The sequence below is a fragment of the Oncorhynchus mykiss genome, chromosome 5 (genome assembly GCF_057628025.1).
Source record: "Oncorhynchus mykiss isolate SJ-2025 chromosome 5, ASM5762802v1, whole genome shotgun sequence".
Lineage (NCBI taxonomy): Eukaryota > Metazoa > Chordata > Actinopteri > Salmoniformes > Salmonidae > Oncorhynchus > Oncorhynchus mykiss.
In genome coordinates, this window is record NC_143026.1 from 72,551,246 (window position 1) to 72,573,897 (window position 22,652).

The following is a 22,652-nucleotide window of genomic DNA, read 5'->3' on the forward strand; positions in this document are numbered from 1 at the left end:
TAAAACCCCAAACAGCAAGCAATGCAGATGTAGAAGCATAGTGGCTAGGAAAAACTCCCTATAAAGGCCAGAACCTAGGAAGAAACCTAGAAAGGAACCAGGCTTTGAGGGATGCCCAGTCCTCTTCTGGCTGTGCCGGGTGGAGATTATAACAGAACATGGCCAGATGTTCAAACGTTCATAGATGACCAGCAGGGTCAGACAATAATAATCACAGTGGCTGCAGAGGGTGCAACAGGTCAGCACCTCAGGAGTAAATGTCAGTTGGCTTTTCATAGCCGATCATTCCGAGTTAGAGACAGCAGGTGTGGTAGAGAGAGAGTCCTAAAAAGCAGGTCCGGGACAAGGTTGCACGTCCAGTGAACAGGTCAGGGTTCCATAGCCGCAGGCAGAACAGTTGAAACTGGAGCAGCAGCATGACCAGGTGGACTGGGGACAGCAAGGTGTCATCAGGCCAGGTAATCTTGAGACCAGCTCAGGTCCTCCGAGAGAAGAGAGAAAGAGAGAGAAGGAGAAAGAGAGAAAAAGAGAGATCGAGAATTAGAGGGAGCATACTTAAAGTCACACAGGACACCGGATAAGACAGGAGAAATAGTCCAGATATAACAGACTGATCCTAGCCTCCTGACACATAAACTATTGCAGCATAAATACTGGAGGCTGAGATAGGAGGGGTCGGAAGCCACTGTGGCCCTATCCGACGATAACCCAGGACAGGGACAAACAGGCAGGATATAACCCCACCTGTGCCAAAGCACAGCCTCCACACCACTAGAGGGATATCTTCAACCACCAACCTACTACCCTGAGACAAGGCAGAGTATAGCCAACAAAGATCTCCTCCTCGGCACAAACCCGAGGGGGGCGCCAACCCGGACAGGAAGATCACGTCAGTGACTCAACCCACACAAGTGACACACCCCTCCTAGGAACGACATGGAAGAGCACCTGTAAGCCAGTGACTCAGACCCCGTTATATGGTTAGAGGCAGAGAATCCCAGTGGAGAGAGGGGAACCAGCCAGGCAGATACAGCAAGGACGGTTCGTCGCTCTAGTGCCTTTCCGTTCACCTTCACACCCCGGGGCCAGACAACACTCAATCATAGGACCTACTGAAGAGATGAATCTTCAATAAAGACTTAAAGGTCGAGACTGAGTCTGCGTCTCTCACATGGATAGGCAGACCATTCCATAAAAATTGAGCTCTATAGGAGAAAGCCCTGCCTCCAGCTGTTTGCTTACAAATTCTAGGGACAGTAAGGAGGCCTGCGTCTTGTGACCGTAGCGTACGTGTAGGTATGTACAGCAGGACCAAATCAGAAAGATAGGTAGGAGCAAGCCCATGTAATGCTTTGTAGGTTAGCAGTAAAACCTTGAAATCAACCCTTGCTTTAACAGGAAGCCAGTGTAGAGAGGTTAGCACTGGAGTAATATGATCAAATTTATTGGTTCTAATCAAGATTCTAGCAGCCGTGTTCAGCACTAACTAAAGTTTATTTAGTTCTTTATCCGGGTAGCCGGAAAGTAGAGCATTGCAGTAGTCTAATCTCGAAGTGACAAAAGCATGGATCAATTTTTCTGCATTATTTTTGGACAGAAAGTTTCTGATTTTTGCAATGTTACAAAGATGGAAAAAAGCTGTCCTTGAAACAGTCTTGATACATTCATCAAAAGAGAGATCAGGGTCCTTCACAGCTGTTTTTTAGATGACTGTACAACCATCAAGATTACTTGTTAGATTATTTAAAAAAATATTTTTTTTATTTAATAAGAACAAATTCTTATTTTTAATGACAGCCTAGGAAATGTGGGTTCAGGGGCAGAACAACAGATTTGTACCATTGTCAGCTCGGGGATTTGAACTTGCAACCTTCTAGGTTACTAGTCCAACACTCTAACCACTAGGCTACCCTGCCACCCCAGAAGATCTCTTTGTTTCTTGGGACCTAGAACTAGTATCTCTTTTTTGTCAGAGTTTAAAAGTAAAAAAATTGCCGCCATCTACTTCCTTGTCTGAAACACAGGCTTCCGGAGAGGGCAATTTTGTGGCTTCACCATGTTTCATCAAAATGTACAGCTGTGTATCGTCCGCATAGCAGTGAAAGTTAACATTATGTTTCCGAATGACATCACCAAGAGGTAAAATATATAGTGAAAACAATAATGGTGATAAAACGGAACCTTGAGGAACCTGTGGATGGTCAGAAGACAAACCATCCACAGAGACAAACTGATATTTTTCCGACAGATAAGATCTAAACCAGGCCAGAACTTGTCAGTGTAGACCAATCTGGATTTCCGATTTCTCCAAAAGAATGTGGTGATCGATGGTATCAAAAGCAGCACTAAGGTCTAGGAGCACGAGGACAGATGCAGAGCCTCGGTCTGACGCCATTAAAAGGTAATCTACCACCTTCACGAGTGCAGTCTCTATGCTATGATGGGGTCTAAAACCAGACTGAAGCATTTCGTATACATTGTTTGTCTTCAGGAAGGGCAACATCTTTTTCAAAAATGTTTGAGAAGAATGGGAGATTCGATATAGGCAGATAGTTTTTTATATTTTCTGGGTCAAGGTTTGGCTTTTTCAAGAGAGGCTTTATTACTGCCACTTTTAGTGAGTTCGGTACACATCCAGTGGCTAGAGAGACGTTTATTATGTTCAACATAGGAGGGCCAAGCACAGGAAATAGCTCTTTCAGTAGTTTAGTTGGAATAGGGTCCAGTATGCAGCTTGAAGGTTTAGAGACCAAGACTATTTTCATCAATGTGTCAAGAGATATAGTATTAAAAAACGTGCGTGTCCCCTTGATCCTAGGTCCTGGCAGTGTTGTGCAGACTCAAGACAACGGAGGTTTGGAGTCCTTCATTTGCTTTCTAATGATCATGATCTTTTTCGTCAAGAAGTTCATGAATTTATCACTGCTGAAGTGAAAGCCATCCTATTTTGGGGAATGCTGCTTTTTAGTTGGCTTTGCGACAGTATCAAAAATAAATGTTGGATTGTTCTTATTCTCCTCAATTAAGTTGGAAAAATAGGATGAACGTGCAGTAGTGAGGGCTCTTCGATACTGCACGGTACTGTCTTTCCAAACGAGTTGGAAGACTTCCAGTTTGGTGTAACGCCATTTCCGTTCCAATTCTCTGGAAGCTAGCTTCAGGGCTTGGGTATTTTCTGTATACCAGGGAGCTAGTTTCTCATGACAAATGATATTTGTTTTTTGGGGTGCGACTGCATCTAGGGTATTACGAAAGGTTTGTCTGAGAATTTATAGCACTGCTTTTGATGATCCTTGGTTGGGGTCTGAGCAGATTATTTGTTGCGATTGCAAACGTAATAAAATTGTGGTCCGATAGTTCAGGATTATGAGGAAAAACATTAAGATCCACAATATTTAATCCACAGGACAAAACTAGGTCCAGTGTATGACTGTGGCAGTGAGTAGATCCGGAGACATGTATGACAAAACCCACTGAGTCGATGAAAGCCTTTTGGAGTGGGTGTGTGGACTTTTCCATGTGAATATTAAAGTCACCAAAAATGTGAATATTATCTGCCATGACTACAAGATCCGATAGGAATTCAGGGAACTCAGTAAGGAACGCTGTATACGGCCCAGGAGGCCTGTAAACAGTAGCTATAAAAAGTTATTGAGTAGGCTGCATAGATTTCATGACTGGAGGCTCAAAAGACAAAATCGCAGCCATTTTTTTGGGAAATTGAAATCTGCCATCATAAATGTTAGCAACACCTCTGCCTTTGCGGGATGCGCGGGGGATACAGTCACTAGTGTAACCAGGAGAGGCTTCATTTAACACAGTAAATTCATCAGGCTTAAGCCATGTTTAAATCAGGCCAATCACATCAAGATTATGATCAGTGATTAGTTAATTGACTATAACTGTCTTGGAAGTGAGGGATCTAACATTAAGTAGCCCTATTTTGAGATGTGAGATATTAAAATCTCTTTCAATAATGACAGGAATGGAGGTCTTTATTCCAGTGAGATTGCTAAGGCTAACACCGCCATGTTTAGTTTTGCCCAACCTAGATTGAGGCACAGACACAGTCTCTATGGGGATAGCTGTCACGTTCTGACCATAGTTCTTTTGTGTTATCCTTGTTTTAGTGTTGGTCAGGACGTGAGCTGGGTGGGCATTCCATGTTTTGTGTGTCTAGGTTGTTTTTCTGTGTTCGGCCTGGTATGGTTCTCAATCAGAGGCAGGTGTCGTTAGTTGTCTCTGATTGAGAATCATACTTAGGTAGGCTGGGTTTCACTGTGTTTTTGTGGGTGATTGTTTCCGTGTGTGTGTTTTACACCACACGGTACTGTTTTCGGTTTTCGTTATTCACGGTACGTTTATTGTTTTGTATGGAGTGTTCAGTTTATGTGTTTAAATAAATACCATGGACACTTACGACGCCGCATATTGGTCCTCCGATCCTTCTCGCCTCTCCTCTTCAGACGAAGAGGAGGAAAACCATTACAATAGCTGAGCTGATTACACTGACTATGATAGTGGCAGACTCCACTAAGCTGGCAGGGTGGTCCAAACACACCAAGAAAGTCGTCAAGAGGGCACGACAACACTTTTTCCCCCTCAGGGTCCCGAGATCCTCAAAAAATTCTACAGCTGCACATTTGAGAGCATCCTGATCGGTTGCATCACCGCCTGGTATGACAACTGCTTGGCATCCGCCCGTAAGACGCTACAGAGGGTAGTGCTACTCGCTGTTTATGGTCTATGCATAGTCACTTTACCCCCCCTACACTGTACCCCCACACATTGACTCGGTACCGGTACCCCTTGTATATAGCCTCATTATTGTTATTTAATTGTGTTACTTTTTTACATTTTAGTTTTCATTTCTTACTTAAATTAATTTAGTAAATATTTTCTTAACTCTATTTTCTTAAAACTCCATTGTTGGTTAAGGGCTTGTAAGTAAGCATTTCACGGTAAGGTCTACTACACCTGTAGTATTCGACACGTGAGAAATAAAATTCCATTTGATTTGAATTACTTCTTGTCGCATGCTGTAAGTACTCATGTCATGCTATTAGGTTATGTTTAATTAATGTCTTACAGATTTGTCTCTAATGGAGAATGATTGATATCAAAATAACAGAAGGAATAGAAGGATCGTTTGAAGATGCAAAAAACACACAATACAATCATCATCACAAGAAGTAAAAATATGCCCCAATGTACAGACCACAGATAGTACAGAACCTGCCTCAAACACACCTCCTAACACAATACTTTGAACTTGACAAACTGGTTATCTGAGAGGGAAAATCCCATACTGGATTCAAGCCATTAGTGTAAGAAAAATGTCAACATTGAGAGAGTAATCTTTTAGTCCAAACTGGCCCCTCGTGCAATAACAGGCAAGCAGACCTACTGTAGTTTAGGTGGACCCAGGGTAATGCTTATTAATATTTAAGCATTGTGGATTTATTTTTATTTGTGTGCACATTAAAGTCTCTCTTTGGGGAAGTTAATGCTTAATTAGAGGCATTTTGCAGGTGCACTGCCTTGGCCAAGCTGGAAAGAACTGCAAGGTGACATGGGGCTTTTAGAAATGACAAAAAAAAAATATAAATGCAGAAGGATGAGAGAGAGGGCATGGAGAAACCTCCCTCAATTTCCCAGAAAACAGCTTTATTGAAAGCCATAAAACATTCTCAGGGATCCCCATGTTCGGTTCTTTTGCTTAAATGGTACAAGTCTGGCCGTTGATACACTTTAAATTCACTGCATGACTCATGCACTTTGGAGGCACTTTGAGTTCTGCTGAGGACACTATGGGAGATATGTTTAAGTCTCCAATATTAGCTAAAGGAAAGTAAAGTCCAAAAGGGACATTTGTTGGTGTTGTACAGAAGACATGTCTGGGAGATCTTCTTTCTTAGTAACAATTTAGTACCTTACTGTGATTGTTTTTAATTAAAATGGTCAAAAATAAACAAATATTGCTTCTTAGCAAGATAAACTTCTCAAGCAATAATTTTGCTAGGACTGTCTGGGAGTGGTTGAGTGGGAAGGGGGAAATTGAAAACTAGCTGTTATTGGCAGAAAAGTTTAGAACTCTGTTTCTTGTTGGTCTATTAACCGATGTCACTGGGCAGGCCAAAACTCCATCCCACCACAACAGGTATGAGAAAAATATACAGGTATGGAAATATATATAAAACGCAGAAAAATCACATTTTTGACTGTACTGTGCTTTTAAGGTGTTAATTTAAGGACAAATCTGAAAGTCACTGTGTGAGGCATAATGGTGTCCAGGGAGTGTTGTTCAGAAAGCTCTGGAGGAGTTTCACCCAGCTGATCTTTCTGAATGAACAACATGGTTTTTCCACATGATCTTAAGGCTTAACAATGGCTAGTATGGCTAGTATGTGCCTGCATATCAGCACCATCCGCTGTCTTAAAGCACTGTCCTGTTTTAGTGTGACACCCCCCTGAGTCATTGATGGTGGGCTCTGGCTGATGCCTCCTGGTAGGCCTCTTAAATCAGGGTTGTAAAACACACCTTGGTCATGTGTGTAGTGACACCTGTGTTTCCTATGTGTACCAGACAGCAGAGCTGTTGGGTGCTCTTGTTCACTCTGCAGCCATCAGCCTCCCCAGATGGGTAATGATAATTAGGGTAATAGACCTGAAAAAATGCTCCCATTAAAATATAATTATAATTGCCTGATGATGACAGTAAATGAATACATGCAGACAGGACTAGGTTTGTTTCATTATTGTGTAAAACTAGTGAAGAGAGCATGACGCACCACAAGCATGTAAATTAAACGTAGTACTAGTGTCACAGCTTCTTTCAATTGATCATTCTCTGTAGAACACATTAAAAAAGCTGCTTCCCATATTGCATACGTGCACAGACATACTATAGTGAGACATACAAGATAATGAGCAAGCACATTCCAGTGAATCCCCCTAGTGTAATTTATCTGTCATATTACCCAGACTCCTGAATTTTCTGTCACTATTTCATGACACGAGGCACAGACTCAAGATAAAGCAACAGTCTGTGATTTCTCACAATCATCTACAGTGTAATTGGTCTACTGTGAACAGAGATGGAGCTATTTCACAGTAGCCAGAAACACTGTCAGCATCTAAGAAGTGAAAGCACAAATAAATAATAGGTTACAATATCGCTTTATCTCTATGTTTTAATCTCATCAACAATGCTGTCCTATGTTTACCTTCCATGATGTCATTAGTTCTATAATTTCATGCAAGATTAGGCATGTAATTATGTGTTAAATATGAGAGGTGAGCAGATCACAGGGTTAATGAAGTCAGCTTTGCTAATGGGAAACTATGGACACAGCTAATCATGCTGCTGAAATAATAGGAGGCAACAGGTTGCCCCTTTAAAACAGGATACATTGTTTTCTACATTTGACTTTTCTACTCTGACTCAACAGCAGGTATATAACTTGCCTTGTGGGTACACATTGTCAATGTGTATGTTGGTCTCATGTAACTAACCCCTATTAATGAACAATCCTCCTTTTATAAAGACAGAGGTCATATGCAGGACTGTCCCAAACGCACTGCTAGCTCCTCCTATGTGCCACATCTGTGGGCCTTGGTGACATCCAGCACGTAGTTAGTTGATGATAGTGCAATAATCTGTTCTCATTTCAATGTGTCAGTGTTCCAGAAGGCAGTATTATCACGTTTCTTGGCTAAAGACACAGTGACACAAAGGTACGCCCCCTGAATCTGCTCCTAGGCATCCCCTGATGAGTGTGTGAAGCCATCTAAAGAAGTGTTATTTAGAGAGAACCCTATTGAATGTAGAGACTGTAAGGTGACATGGACTGCTTGGTTTGAAAGTTAACAAACCATGAGCATTCCCAAGGTTTGATAAACATGCAATGTCTCTCGATTTCATATTTATATCGAATTCTCATGAAATAAATTACCTCTATTCAAATTTGTTGAATCATAACAGTCAAAACAATTGACTGATATTGAACATTTGGTCTGGTACAACAAATATGTTTATAATCCACAGTAAAAACTGCACCAATAATCCAGATGTTGCTAGTACTTTGCAGATGGTTAGAATGCAGGGTGAGGCGTTGTATTTTCTACAAGGTGACTGGAAGGCCAAAGTTCCAGCTTAGCAACCATGCTTTTGTGTAATTGGTATTTCCATCGAAAAGGACTCATGAGCACCAACATGTGAAGTTCATAGGAGCCTATCAAATTGGGTGTCAAATGAAAGCTAGGAATTAATGTTTTGGGGAAATGAAGGCATAGATACATGTTTCAACCATTTTCCATCCAAAAAAATGTGCCATGAGTAAAGACTTTGATTTGTGGATAAACAGATGGAAAAGAGGTCTTATAAACACCTACCAGAAAGTCTTAAACAGTATCAGAAATACATCAAAACACAATAATGTTGACATAAAGACCTTTGCCAACTATTATCAACACTTCTATTTCGTTTTGGATAAAAAAAAATGTACCTTCTGTACATTTACGAAAGATTGCCTTGTGCCTTTATCTTTAAGATTGTTTAAAATGTCTCTCTCAGGAGGAGGGAGGATAATGAAAGTTCACAGACATAAGAAGCAATGGTAGACCTACCAATTAGTTATAGTGATTTTACTGATATCAAATTTGTTTATAAATTAAGTAATTAAAACTCGTAATTCCGTTACCAACATTGGTAACGGAATAACCCCAAAATATGTAATGGAATTACTGCAACTGAATTGGCTACAAAACCACAGTTGGGTCGACCGCTAGTGTCCTCCCTTCTACTGGCATACTGTTATGTTTAGCTGATAACTGTTTTCTTTCTGTTTGTTGTCTGGTGGTCAAACCAAGACTCTGGACAACCCCTCTCTCTCTCTCTCTCGCTCTGCCTTTCTCTTTCACTTTCCATTTACTGTAACCAGCATCCTCACCCACTGAGCACCGACCGACACCGGACGTCCATGGACGTTGAAAAGTAGTTAAAATTTGGTCATTCCACCCTGGCCTTGATGTTAACATACCCAGACGGACCAGCCTGGCCCAAATCTGGACCTATCATAGATGCATATTTCACAAGTTTGGATAGCACAGTACAATAGAGTACAGTGAGTAGACGACAGTAGAGTACAATACAGTATAATATAGCACAATACAGTACAGTGAGTAGAGCACAACAGAGTACAGTCTAAGGCAATACAGTAGTAAGTAGAGTATAATACAGTACAATACAGCACAGAAAAGTAGAGAATAGTACAGTACTCTACTGTACTGAACTCTACTCTGATGTGCTGTATTGTATTATATTATAATAGATATAGTAGATCTAGCTGGTCTGCCATATTATAATAGAGATAATTTTTGAAACATGAAGAGAATAACATTCATATCTATAATTATTCATATCCATGGTGCGGCAGGTAGACTGGGGGTTAGAAGCATTGGGCCAGTAACCGAAAGGTTGCTGGAGCGAATCCCCTAGCCGACAAGCTAAAAATCTGTCATTCTGCCCTTGAGCAAGGCAATTAACCCGAATTGCTCCAGGTTTGCCGTAGATAATGGCTAATCCCATGGCTGTGACCCCACTCTCCGAGGGAGTCTTGAGGGGAGTGGAACATGCAAAAAATACATTTCCATTTCACACCATTTCAGTACAGGTTACCCACTTGTACATACAGTGAAACAAGACTATATAAACACCCCCTAATGTTTTATTATGCATTTCTGTGTAGTACAGATCAGAGACCCATTATATAATTCTGCTACCATAATTCCGTTACCCTAATTCCATTACCGGATGTAAATCCACTTCACCTACTGTAGTTCAATAACCTTTTTTTTTTTTTTTTACTCAAGGCGCCATGTGACACCCCATTCTTTCTTCCGACATCTCTGAATCTCACTCAATTCAGAGCAGATATTTAAACAGAGTTTTTGGAATAAGTGTTTGCATAAAAACCTGAGGGAGATTTTACTGTAATTCTGTTACTAAAGTTTGCTTCTGCATAGTTCTTCCATTAAATTTGTTTTTGTAAATTTTCTGTGGAAATTGTTAAGTATTTCTTGTGCATAGAGTTCTATGGTTTGTTCAACTTTGAAATCAATAGTTTGTTTGGCATTCATTTTAAAGTGAAAAGTGAAAAAACTGAGTCAAACGTAATTCCTTTACTGTGGATTTGGCCTAATCTGTAATAAAAGCCCCAGGAGTTACAGCCTACATCCTTTTGAGTCCCTATTTGTTAAATGGTTTATCATCATGTATAAATATTGCAGATTGCTTTATAGTATACACATTCTGTAAATGTAAGAGTTCTGAGCCAGACAGATGAAGGCGAGAGAGACAGTGAAAATCTAGCTGTAAGCTCTCCAAGGACTTTAGCCCAACCAGCAGGAATCTACACTGTCAATCACCAGTAAAACCTGTCCACTCTTGAGATAGATCTACCACGTCTGTCTCTGCAGATGTCTGCTCTACTATTTTATAGACATTGGAGATTCCCCCGCAACGTGGCCAAAAAAGGTATCTCAGATTGTTCTGGCAATAGCTTACTTTTAAACATATGCTTTGGAACAATATACTCTTGAAACACGTACATTTTTCACATTTCATGCACAAAGGGCCCGCATCCTTATCTGTGACATCCACCACATTCTCCAGCAGTCTCAGTCCACACTCATTTAATATGGCTTATTAAAACCCCCCTCTTCATTGTGAAAATTCACACAACATTGAATTCCCCTGACACGGTGTGGAAGCAGGGTTGTCAACAAATAACCCAGCCACGGGAGCACACCTCTGGCAAATACAATTACACGCATCTGAAAACAGAATGCATCACTTTGCACTGGCACATGAACTGTTATCTCTCCTAAAATGCAGCCAGAGATCCCATGTGTGTGTACATGCGTGCTTTGACAGACCCAGAGGACTATGGAGGGGTTAATGAAATATTTACCACAGAGTCTTATCCCATGCCTTTAAGTTACAAGACACACACACACACACACACACACACACACACAAGTATTTTTTAACCTTATCTACATAATGAGTGGATGTTTGTGTATTCTTTTAAATCTCCTAATCTAAGGCAACCAAAAGGGGCTGGGCAATCTTATTACTTTCCTTACTATGCCGAGCAGTTAGAAATTTTCTCTGAAAACACCAGTGCAACTACGTTGCTAGGGGGCTCTCCATCAAGGACAATCAACAGAGGGAAGTTGGGGAGGAGGCACAGGGTAGGGCGGCTTTGAATGCCTCTTGCCTCTTACTGCTGAATAGTCGGAAGGGATCAATGCTGTTGCAGGTCCTCTCTGCCTGGAAACCTCATCATTATTCCACCAGCCTGCCGCTGTAGCTCGGACTATGAATAGTCAATAACAAATGAACAGGCAGGAAATGAAGTGCCAGACGAGTGGGCTTGACGCACACAGGGAGGCGTGTGTGCCATGAATGCTATGCGTGTGCCTCAGGTGCATAAGTGCTGCTGCTGCTCTCGCTCCAACTCTCCACCTCTGTGAACTCTCCAGCTCTTCAAACAGTCCAAGGATTATTTCTACCTTCACTTATCCCAGTGGGACGGTGATTATCCCAGTGGATGGCGAGTGGCTCTGAACTCTGTGGGAAAGTGGCTTTTCCTTTCTGCAGAAGTTGAATGGAATTGATTTAGTCCTTCAGTGAGAAAACTCTTGTCACTTGGCTGTGGGGTGTCCTGACCAGGCTCTGTGGGGGTGGCACTGTCAGGACAGGCGTGTGGAGACTGAGGGGCATATGGGTCACTGAGTGTGTGTGTGTCTGTCCTTTGGAAGGTGGTCTCAGCAACCCTGTGTGACGCCCTCTGTGAGTGGTGGCGGGCACAGAGAGTCCTCAGGGAGGATGTTTCTCTGGACAGGAAGTAAAGGAGCTCAGGGATCAGGAGGTGAGAGAAGGTACGGTACCCTTAATATTTTACACAACACAAAGCATCATGGGAACAATGTATGATGCACAAGTGAAAAGTTTATATTTTTGGAAGTCAAATAACAGACAAAACTTAACTTGTGCACTCAGCTTTCAGCAACAATAATTGTGTATAAAAGGGAAAAGCTAGTCAGTTTGTATTTGTAAAAACAGAAAGTGTTTTCTCATACAAAAGATCTAAGGGAAAATAACAACTATTACCATACTAGCCTCCAGACATCTCATTATCTATAGGTCTACCAGTCATCAGTATTATTAGCTATGACATTTAAACTATTCACATTTTTCATGAGGGAAAATGTATCACATGATCAAAGTGAAAAATGTGGAAGATAATTGATTGAAAGTGTTACATGTTCATGCCTAAGAGAAGAGTTAAATACATACCCATAAAGGGATATTGATTATGCATTGATATGGCTAATGCCATTTGATGAAGCCAGATGGCCGCATGACACATTCTCAGTAAATGTTAAAAGAGCTTTTAGGGGTGGAATTACTTGTCACTGTGTGTTTACAATTCTGTAATCACTAATTTGGTGTGGTTGTGTGTGTGTGTGTGTGCGTGTGTGTGTGTGTATGTGTGGGCCTGTGTGTGTGTTGTGTTGTGTCAGGACTATTTATCAGAAGGTTCGGGAGTATGACGTGCTAGACAAGAGGAAGACAGTGACAGCACTGAAGGCTGGGGAAGACAGAGCTATTCTCCTCGGACTCAGCATGATCCTTTTCTCTGTGATGATGTACTTTGTGCTGGGCATCACCATGGTGCGCTCCTACTCAGACAGGTAATGTGCGCTCACTCACCTAGTCACTCACAACGTCCTGATGTTTGTTTTTCCTTTTGTATCTTCTGTTATATGCTCATCATGTGCCATTATGTGTATTATACTTTTGCTATAAGGATAATGGCTCATATGCCATCTGAACTGTTACTGAACCACACCACTTAGCCAAACTGTGTTAATGTCAGTGTTGTAAAGTGCATGGGAATCTTCATAATCCCCCTATATTAGCCCCTCCCCAGGAGCTAAAACTCGGGAGCTAAAACTGTGTATTCCAAATGCTGTTGATATGAGCCATGACCAGCCTTTCAAAGCATTTCATGGCTACAGATGTGAGTTATTTGGGGAGATAGTCATTTAGACAGGTTACCTTGGCATTCTTGGGCACAGGGACTATGGTGGTCTGCTTGAAACACGTAGGTATTACAGACTGGGTCAGGGAGAGGTTGATAATGTCAGTGAAGCCACTTGCCAGCTGCTCAGCACATGCTCTGAGTATGCGTCCTGACAATCAATCTGGCCCTGCGGCCTTGTGAATGTTAACCACATCAGCTACGGAGAGCACGATCACACAGTCCTATGGAGCAGCTGGTGCTGGTGCATGGTTCAGTGTTGCTAGCCTTGAAGCGAGCATAGAAGGCATTTAGCTCATCTGGTAGGCTCGCGTCACTGGGCAGCTTGCGGCTGGGTTTCCCTTTGTAATCCGTAATAGTTTGCCACATCCGACGAGCGGCAGATCTACTGTAGTAAAATTTGATCTCAGTCCTGTATTGACGTTTTGCTCCTTTGATGGTTCGTTGGAGGGCATAGCAAGATTTCGTATAAGTGTCCAGATTAGTGTCCCACTCTCAAGTGAAAATTAAGTAATTCAAAATAGATTACATAGATATTCAAAAGGGACACCCGCTGGTGGATTACTAAGATCCATTTCCAAATATCCGTACATACACTATAAAGCATACTGGGCTATTCAAAAGGTTAAGAGACTTTGGAATTCAGCTAAAGATAATCACTATAATCTGATATCTGCTAGTGTGGTTAATAATTTCTCCCTTTTCTACTATTCAACTGATTCACAGTCTGCTTCACATCATGCAGTCCCAACTTCCTACAAAATTCCCCCCTTTTCATTAAATCCGATGTTATTCATTGTGTTGTTGGATACAGTTGTTGATGTTGAACTAATCTTGTGTGGCATCCAAACACCAATATTTGGAAAGGCACCTGGGTAGAGCTACAGTTGAAGTCAGAAGTTTACATACACTTAGGTTGAGTCATTAAAACTCGTTTTTCAACCACTCCACAAATGTCTTGTTAACAAACTATAGTTTTGGTAAGTCGGTTAGGATTTGTGCATGACACAAGTAATTTCTCCAACAATTGTTTACAGACATATTATTTCACTTATAATTCACTGTATCACAATTCCAGTGGGTCAGAAGTTAACATACATTAAGTTGACTGTGCCTTTAAACAGCTTGGTAAATTATGTCATGGCTTTAGAAGTTTCTGATAGGCTAATTGACATAATTTGAGCCAATTGGAGGTGTACCTGTGGATGTATTTCAAGGCCTACCTTCAAACTCAGTGCCTCTTTGCTTGACATCATGGGAAAATCAAAACCTAAGACAAAAAAGACATAACCTGAAAGGCCGCTCAGCAAGGAAGAAGCCACTGCTCCAAAACCGCCATAAAAAAGTCAGACTACGGTTTGCAACTGCACATGGGGACAAAGATTGTACCATTTAGAGAAATGTTATCTGGTCTGATGAAACAAAAATAGAACTGTTTGGCCATAATGACCATCGTTACGTTTGGAGGAAAAAAGGGGATGCTTGCAAGCCGAAGAACACCATCCCAACCATGAAGCACGGGGGTGGCAGCATCATGTTGTGGGGATGCTTTGCTGCAGGAGGGACTGGTGCACTTCACAAAATAGATGGCATCATGAGGGAGGAAAATTATGTGGATATTTTGAAACAACATCTCAAGACATCCGTCAGGAAGTTAAAGCTTGGTCGCAAGTGGGTCTTCCAAATGGACAATGACCACTAGCACTAGCACTTCCAAAGTTGTGGCAAAATGGCTTAAGGACAACAAAGTCCTCAATCCTATAGAAAATGTGTGAGCAGAACTGAAAAAGCGTGGGCGAGCAAGGAGGCCGACAAACCTGTGTCACGACTTCTTCCGAAGTCGGTTCCTCTCCTTATTCAGGCGGTGTTCAGCGGTCGACGTCACCGGTCTTCTAGCCATCGCCAATCCATTTTTCATTTCCATTTGTTTTGTCTTGTTTTCCCACACACCTGGTTTTCATTCCCTCATTATGTGTTGTGTATTTAACCCTCTGTTCCCCCCATGTCTTTGTGCTGAATTGTTTGTTGTAAGTACACATTGTTGTCTGGTTAGCGATGGGTTTTGTACCCATACGTTGTTATTCTGGATGCCGGTGGTTTGGTATATTAAACTGCTCCGGTTTATTACCCAGTCCTGCTCTCCTGCGTCTGACTTCTCTGCCACCAGTTACGCACCCCTTACAATCTGACTCAATTACACCAGCTCTGTCAGGAGTAATAGGCCAAAATTCACCCAACTTATTGTGGGAAGCTTGTGGAAGGCTACCCAAAACGTTAGACCCAAGTTAAACAATTTAAAGATAATGTTACCAAATACTAATTGAGTGTATGTAAAGAAATAACATCTGAAATAAATCATTCTCTGTACTATTATTCTGACATTTCACATTCTTAAAATAAAGTGGTGATCCTAACTGACCTAAGACAGAGAATTTTGACTAGGATTAAATGTCAGTAAATTTGAAAAACTGAGTTTAATTGTATTTGGCTAAGGTGTATGTAAACTTCCGACTGTATACGCAGGTCAGTAACTATTTAATTCTAACCCCTAACCCCATGTCATGTAGTGTGTGGACAGAGGAATCCAGCTGCGCTGTGCTCAACTCCACCATCGTGGCGGAGATTAACTGTACCTACAGCTGCGGCTCCGAGTGCTGGAAAAGCTCCAAGTACCCGTGTCTACAGGTGTTTGTCAGTCTCAACACATCTGGGAAGGTTGTCCGACTCTCCCACAACGAGGAGGCACAGGACACCAACCCAAAGGTGAGACAGAGGACATGCTTAAACGTAACATTTCTAACAGTAATACAGTAATATATGCCTGGTTTTACAAATTATGTGGTAGCAATGTGCAATCAAATGATTCAACACAAACATTAAGTACATAATCACTGCTATAAAATATGTATCTACCATGTAATTAGTGTAACAATGAGAAAACAATATGGTTTAATCCAACCTAATTCACTACAAATAAATAACTTTATCACAATGCACCACATGAAAATAATTATAATTAAGGTAAATGAATGATTCATTGATGATAAATGATTAGTCCTGTATTTAATTGTGAATCTGCACAACATTAACTTAAGATGACTCCCCCTCAACACATTACACGAGGAGAGGGGAAATGGAGGAAAAATCGTTGCAGCTGAATAACATTTCTAGAAGTAAAATTTCAAGTCAACTCATCCAAGACTCTTAATGAATCTGTCTTTGTTCTCTTAGTGCTTCTATGTGCCCAAATGTCGGAAGGACTACAACGCGATGCACACCGTAATCATGAACATCTCGGAGCGTCTGAAAACACAGCAGCAGGTGTTGTGTTACACGGACCCAGGTGAACAGCAGGAAAGTGCTCTACTGACACGCATCTATGGCCGAGTGGCAGTGTTCCATTCACTCTTCTGGCCCACCTGCACCCTCATTGGTGGAACCATCATCATTGCCATGGTGAAGCTCACCCAGTACCTGTCCATCATGTGTGAACAGGTGGGCAGGATCAAAAGGTGAGCGACAGGGCACATAGGACAGGGGGCCAGACTACAGTAGCAGCACAGCACTGGTCTTCATTCGCTCCCTAGGAACTTTATGAAAACTCTTCATGTTCCATTTGCGCTAAAGAGAGCTGAGAGCTGAGTGATAGAGTGACAGGGGATCTGGGGGGTTATATTCCTCACATGATTCCTCTGGTTCTTCTGAGGAAAGCAATATGACTGATGTGTGCTCCCGGCAGCTGTGGCAAGGCAAGTGAAACTCAATGACTTTGGGGCACACAGATTTGGTCCTTTTATGCACCTCTACAAGTGGTACAATCATACAAGGTGATTGCTTTAAAGAAGTGGCCAACAATGGACCTGATCTGCCCTTGAACCCAAGTCAGCTTTGGTGATCCATTCACACCGTGACGACAAGGCAGTGACGACAAGGGAGTTTGACCGAGACAACTGTGTCGAAGCCTTCCCCAAAATACATCCAAACTTGGCTCCTCACGGTACTGGTGTTGGGTAGAGGGTTACACAACCCCAGGCGGCTGGGACGAGTCTGGTCCTCTAAGCAAGCTGTTGACTATCTATGTTGTACTCCTGGGTCTGTAGAGACTTCATTCCAAGCTAACAGTTCAAGATCAACACTTTCTTGAAGTATGGTGTAGCAGTAATCACATATCACAATATGTGTTAGTCACTAGGACACTTAAGTACAATGCAACTTCCCAGGGCAAGTGGTCAATACAAAATGCCTTAATTTCAGGTCCCAACACTGTGGTAGATTGCTCAGAGTTTCAGAAATTAATTCTACAGGACTTTCTCTGAATGGGGTAAACATACTGTGAGGCCAACTACGTTTTCAGGGCCTGGAGCACAAGCCCATAATGGATGTGAGTCATGGTGTGTTTTACCACAAATATTTACAGAATGATGATTGATTGAACACATTCAGAACAAACTAGATAAAAATGTCAATATTTCATTCTTGGTTCCATAATCGCTATTATTCGTTTGTTATTATTTTGCTGTCACAATCATCTCATGTTGTCATCAGCAGTTTATCCATGTCTATAATGTGCTACGCTATTGACTGTTTGACTTGCTTTCTTATCAATTAATGCAAACCAATGTAAATGCAATTTTGTCTTGCATTAATAAATTAAAAGGCAAACTCAGCAATTATAGTACTTCACTGGTTTGGATTTAGTGATTGGGTTGGTCAGAGTAGTTAAAAGATTCAAGATAGGCATAATAAACTTAGCCTTAGTATAAGAGCAATGTTCATCACCTGCGAAACCAAGAAGAATGTACTTGTATAATGCCTTATTTCATGATTGACAGCGTCTAGGTGAACAATTCATGTCTTTCCTCCCTTAACCCTACAGTCTACTTAATAATGCAGGTCAGCTGATGTTCTTTTGAAGCACAGGTCGGTCCTTGGGATTTACTCTCTCCTCAGCTCAGCAGTATTTCCAGACAGACCGTTTGATTTGACCATCCCGGAGAGACGGATTTGCTGTGAATGGTCCTGGAAGTGTCTTCAAAGGGCACCTTATTTAAAGTGCAATCAGCTGACTATCTGTGATGAATCTGTAGTTTGGGAGTAATCAGTCACTGGGCCTGTACGTGCCTTCCACAGGGGGTTGGACCCAGCTCTGGTGACAGTAATTCCTCACAAATAGACCCTCTGAAATCTACCTAGCTATGTTGGTCAGAGGGACAATTTTCAGTGTAGTGACTTTAATAGGAATGATTAAGAAAGCGAAATGCAGCCTAAGTCTGAGTGCTTGGTGGATTGAGAGGGAGAGAGAATGGTAGTGTGGTATAATGTCTTTGACAGGGGATAAATGCCCTGACTGATGCAGACGGTGATATGTTCCCGCTTCTTCTACGAGAGAGAGAATGGTAGTAAGGTATAACGACCATGTCATTTCCTTTTCTTTTCTTGTCACGGGACAGACAGTCCTGCTGAGACCCAGACTGTGGGGATTATAGAGTCTGTGAAATGAGACACTATTCAAACCAATTTAGACCACATTTTATACTTTCAATCAAAAAGACCCAAAAAATAACAAGAATACAATGCATTCAAGAAGTATTCAGACAATTTGACTTGTTCCACATATTGTCCACATATTGTTCTGTTACAGCCTTATTCTAAAATGTATTAAATAAAACAAATTACTCATCAATCTATACACAATAAATAATGAAAAAGCAAAACATGTTTTTTTAGACATTTTCGCAAATGTATATTAAAAAAAAAAAAAACGTATTTATATAAGTATTCAGACCCTTTGCTAAGAGACTCGAAATTGAGCTCAGGTGCATCCTGTTTCCATTGATCCTGCTTGAGATGTTTCTACAACTTGATTGGAGTCCACCTGTGCTAAATTCAATTGATTGGACATGATTTGGAAAGGCACACACCTATCTATATAAGGTCCCACAGTTGACAGTGCATGTCAGAGCAAAAACCAAGCAATGAGGTCGAAGGAATTGTCCGTAGAGCTCAGAGACAGGATTGTGTCGAGGCACAGATCTGGGGAAGGGTACCAAAAAATTCCACAGCATTGAAGGTCCCCAAGAACACTGTTGCCTCCATCATTCTTAAAGACTCTTCCTAGAGCTGGCCGCCCAGCCAAACTGAGCAATCAGGGGAGAAGGGCCTTGGTCAGAGAGGTGACCAATAACCTGGTGGTCACTCTGACAGAGCTCCAGAGTTCCTCTGTGGAGATGGGAGAACCTTCCAGAAGGACAACCATCTCTGCAGCACTCCACCAATCAGGCCTTTATGGTAGAGTGGCCAGGCGGATGCCCCTCCTCAGTAAAAGGCACATGACAGTACGCTTGGAGTTTGCCAAAAAGCACCTAAAGGACTCTCAGACCATGAGAAACAAGATTTTCTGGTCTGATGAAACCAAGATTGAACTCTATGGCCAGAATGCCAAGCATCACATCTGGAGGAAACCTGGCACCATCCCTACGGTGATGCATGGTGGTGACAGCATCATGCTGTGGGGATGTTTTTCAGCGGCAGGGACTAGGAGACTAGTCAGGATCGAGGCAAAGATGAACAGAGCAATGTACAGAGAGATCATTGATGAGAACATGCTCCAGAGCGCTTAGTACCTCTGACAGGGCCGATGGTTTACCTTCCAACAGGACAACGACCCTAAGCACACAGCCAAGACAATGCAGGAGTGGCTTAGGGATAAGTCTCTGAATGTCCTTGAGTGGTCCAGCCAGAGCCCAGACTGAAAATAGCTGTGCAGCGATGCTTCCCATCCAACCTGACAGAGGTTGAGAGGATCTGTAGAGAAGAATGGGAGAAACTCCCAAGAAGACTCAAGGCTGTAATTGCTCGCAAAGGTGCTTCAACAAAATACTGAGTAAAGGGTCTAAATACTTAAGTAAATTAAATATTGAAGTTTTTTTTATTTTTAATACATCTGCAAAAATGTCTAAAAACCTGTTTTTGCTTTGTCATTATGGTGTATTGTGTGTAGATTGATGAGGGAAATCATTTGATATTTTTAGAATAAGGCTGTAACGTAACAAAATGTGGAAAAAGTCAAGGGGGCTGAATATTTCCGAATGCACTGTATATCTACTGTCCAAATTAGGCTCTTTCTATGTTAATGATCGTAACATGGCTCTGTCAATTACATATTATCTCAGAAGAGTGAGACTCAAAGGATGTGTTTTGATACATCTGGTATTTGGCTATATTGAACATTTCTTATACGTCACTGTGAATATGGAGTAACATAAAAGCCTTCTAGAAGAGGACCAAATGGCTCTTCAGCGCAGTTTGTTTTGTTGCATTGAAACAGATTAAATATCAATACAGATTTTTATGTTATTCCAGCTTGTACACCTATCTTTATTTTCTTACTGTAGCTGAAAACAGTGGTGGATAGAGGAGGCTGAAGGGCTATGACGACATGGTATTGAAATAATCCTCATCAGTGGCCATTGTGTCAACTGCCAAGGCCAATGCAAACAGCACAGCTCTAGGAAGCTGGAGGAAACTCAGCACTTCCTCTCCTCCCTCCCAATCAGCGGAAGAGAAGTTAAGCCAGTGCGAGACTTGCTTGCAAATGTCCACTTCCTCTGTATTGCCATGGGAACACTGTGTTTACTTGAGCTTTTTTCCTTATCTTTAAAGGAACCTGTTTAAAATCCAGAGTGTACTTACCGGCCAGGGGGGAATTTAACAGAGGGTAGATAGAGGATAGTGCGGAGGGTTAGCATAACAACAACTCATTTCATATTTCTAATGGTACTTCAGCCTAGAGAACAGAATTATCATGAAAACAAGTCCTCGTCTCTCATCCTAAATTGAACATATGGCACTCTCCAAGCTCAGATACAAACCCCTCCACCCCCCTGCATGTCTCTTGGATACAGAGGCCTTGGAGCATGTTGGTTCCGGCTCTTAATGACTTAGTGTTTGTTTTACAGGACCCACTTTGCCTCTGTGTCTTTCCCTTCACCTTGGTGATCAAAAGTGCCCACAGTTAAACAGAACTAGCTGAGAGGTCACACGTATCACCGGCAGCTGTTTGCAGGTCCGTGACTATGTATACAAATGCCTGCTGATGTATTGTCCGTTGACCAGTGTAGACTAGTGATGGCCCCCTCCTACAAAGGACTCATCAGGTGCATCATGAGGCCTCCATGGAGCTCAACGTGACCATCGGGCACCCTCTGCTGTCCAGACAAGAGTCAGCTATACTTCTTACATAACAATTCACATAGCTAGTTAGATTGCTTATCCATAACTAAAATAATACTGGAAGTAGTTTGGTTGTGAATCCTGCCCATGCATTTAGGACAGTAGTTCTAATATCTGATAAAGAAATGACATTGATGTATTTCCTTTTTATGTTGCACTGACAATATCTCAATAGGCATCCTTGCTCTTTCACCCTCATTCCCCCAACAATCGATATGGTCATTCCCAAACTGGCAACAAGTTTGGGTAAAATCATAAGTATTTTATCCAGACAGTAGATATGAAACATCTCTTTGTCAGGTTCCTGAGGTCACCCTTTGCTTCAGTAGGAAAATATTCTAAATATCAGGGCTTTAATCTGACCAGCTGGCACCAGGCCCAGTACCCTCATGCTCTGTCATTTACTTTCCCTTTAAGAAAAAGTTAAACTCTCAGGAGACTTCAAAAGCATTTTTCAACAAGAGAGAATCATATACATTACTAGGAGGTTGCCTGGAACATCTGGGTATCTGAAACTTAAGTTATCTATCGTTCAGGAGTGATTCATCAGTGGTTTTCCATTATGAGTAGGCTATTAGCCAAACTAAATCCACAAGCAGATGGTGAAATGATATACACAGCCCATGTAGATCATGACAAAAGCTTGTTCCAACCTGATTTCCTGGGACTGCAGGTCCTGTAGTTTGAGGGTTCTTTAGATGGTTGATGGATGATATGTAGACAAACACTGGATGGAGAACGATTACGCTTTTGCAGATGTTATGATGAACTGACCACAGCTAGAGCAGCAACGCATTAACTCAACTACTTCCTTTTCTCTTTCAACAAGTAACAAATATCTCACCAATCAGAATAGAGCAAAGTAGTTGCTAGGTAAATAATCAATTAGCACTACAATCCCAAAAAACTGATTCACCACATTATAGAACTAGACAACATTTAGAAAACAATGTATCCCATTTTAAATAGTAATTTCAAACATCCATTCAGAAAACAATCTTTGCCATTCTTTATCTGATCAGTAGAGGGGGTAAAAAACCAAGATATTTGAGGCACATATTTTGGCTTCTAACCAAGTTCAACATTTCACCAGAGAGATGCTTTAGTTTTCTCACTGCTGAGCATTAGAACGGTTATCATGCCTGCAGGGCACACTCTTTAAACCACTATATTAACAGGGAACACAAGTTGGTCAGCTGACCCTGTCATACAATGTGCCCATACACACATTCTCTCACACACATCCACTCCCCAATGCAACTCCCAATCCCCCACCAAGTCTCTCAAGTAAATATATCCGGGCAAATA

General features: G+C 41.6%; 1 protein-coding gene across 2 annotated transcripts in view; it reads left to right on the forward strand.

Moving 5' to 3' along the window:
- Positions 1-17,778, forward strand: part of s100p (S100 calcium binding protein P) — a 31,615-nt gene extending 13,837 nt beyond the window's left edge. For both annotated transcript variants that reach the window (XM_021604132.3, XM_021604133.3), the window contains exons 2-5: positions 11,827-11,946; positions 12,592-12,762; positions 15,680-15,875; positions 16,344-17,778. In XM_021604132.3, the coding sequence (XP_021459807.1) occupies positions 11,827-11,946; positions 12,592-12,762; positions 15,680-15,875; positions 16,344-16,628 (772 nt within the window). In that variant the 3' untranslated portion in view covers positions 16,629-17,778. The remainder of the gene's footprint in view (positions 1-11,826; positions 11,947-12,591; positions 12,763-15,679; positions 15,876-16,343) is intronic.
- The last annotated feature ends 4,874 nt before the right edge of the window (positions 17,779-22,652 follow it).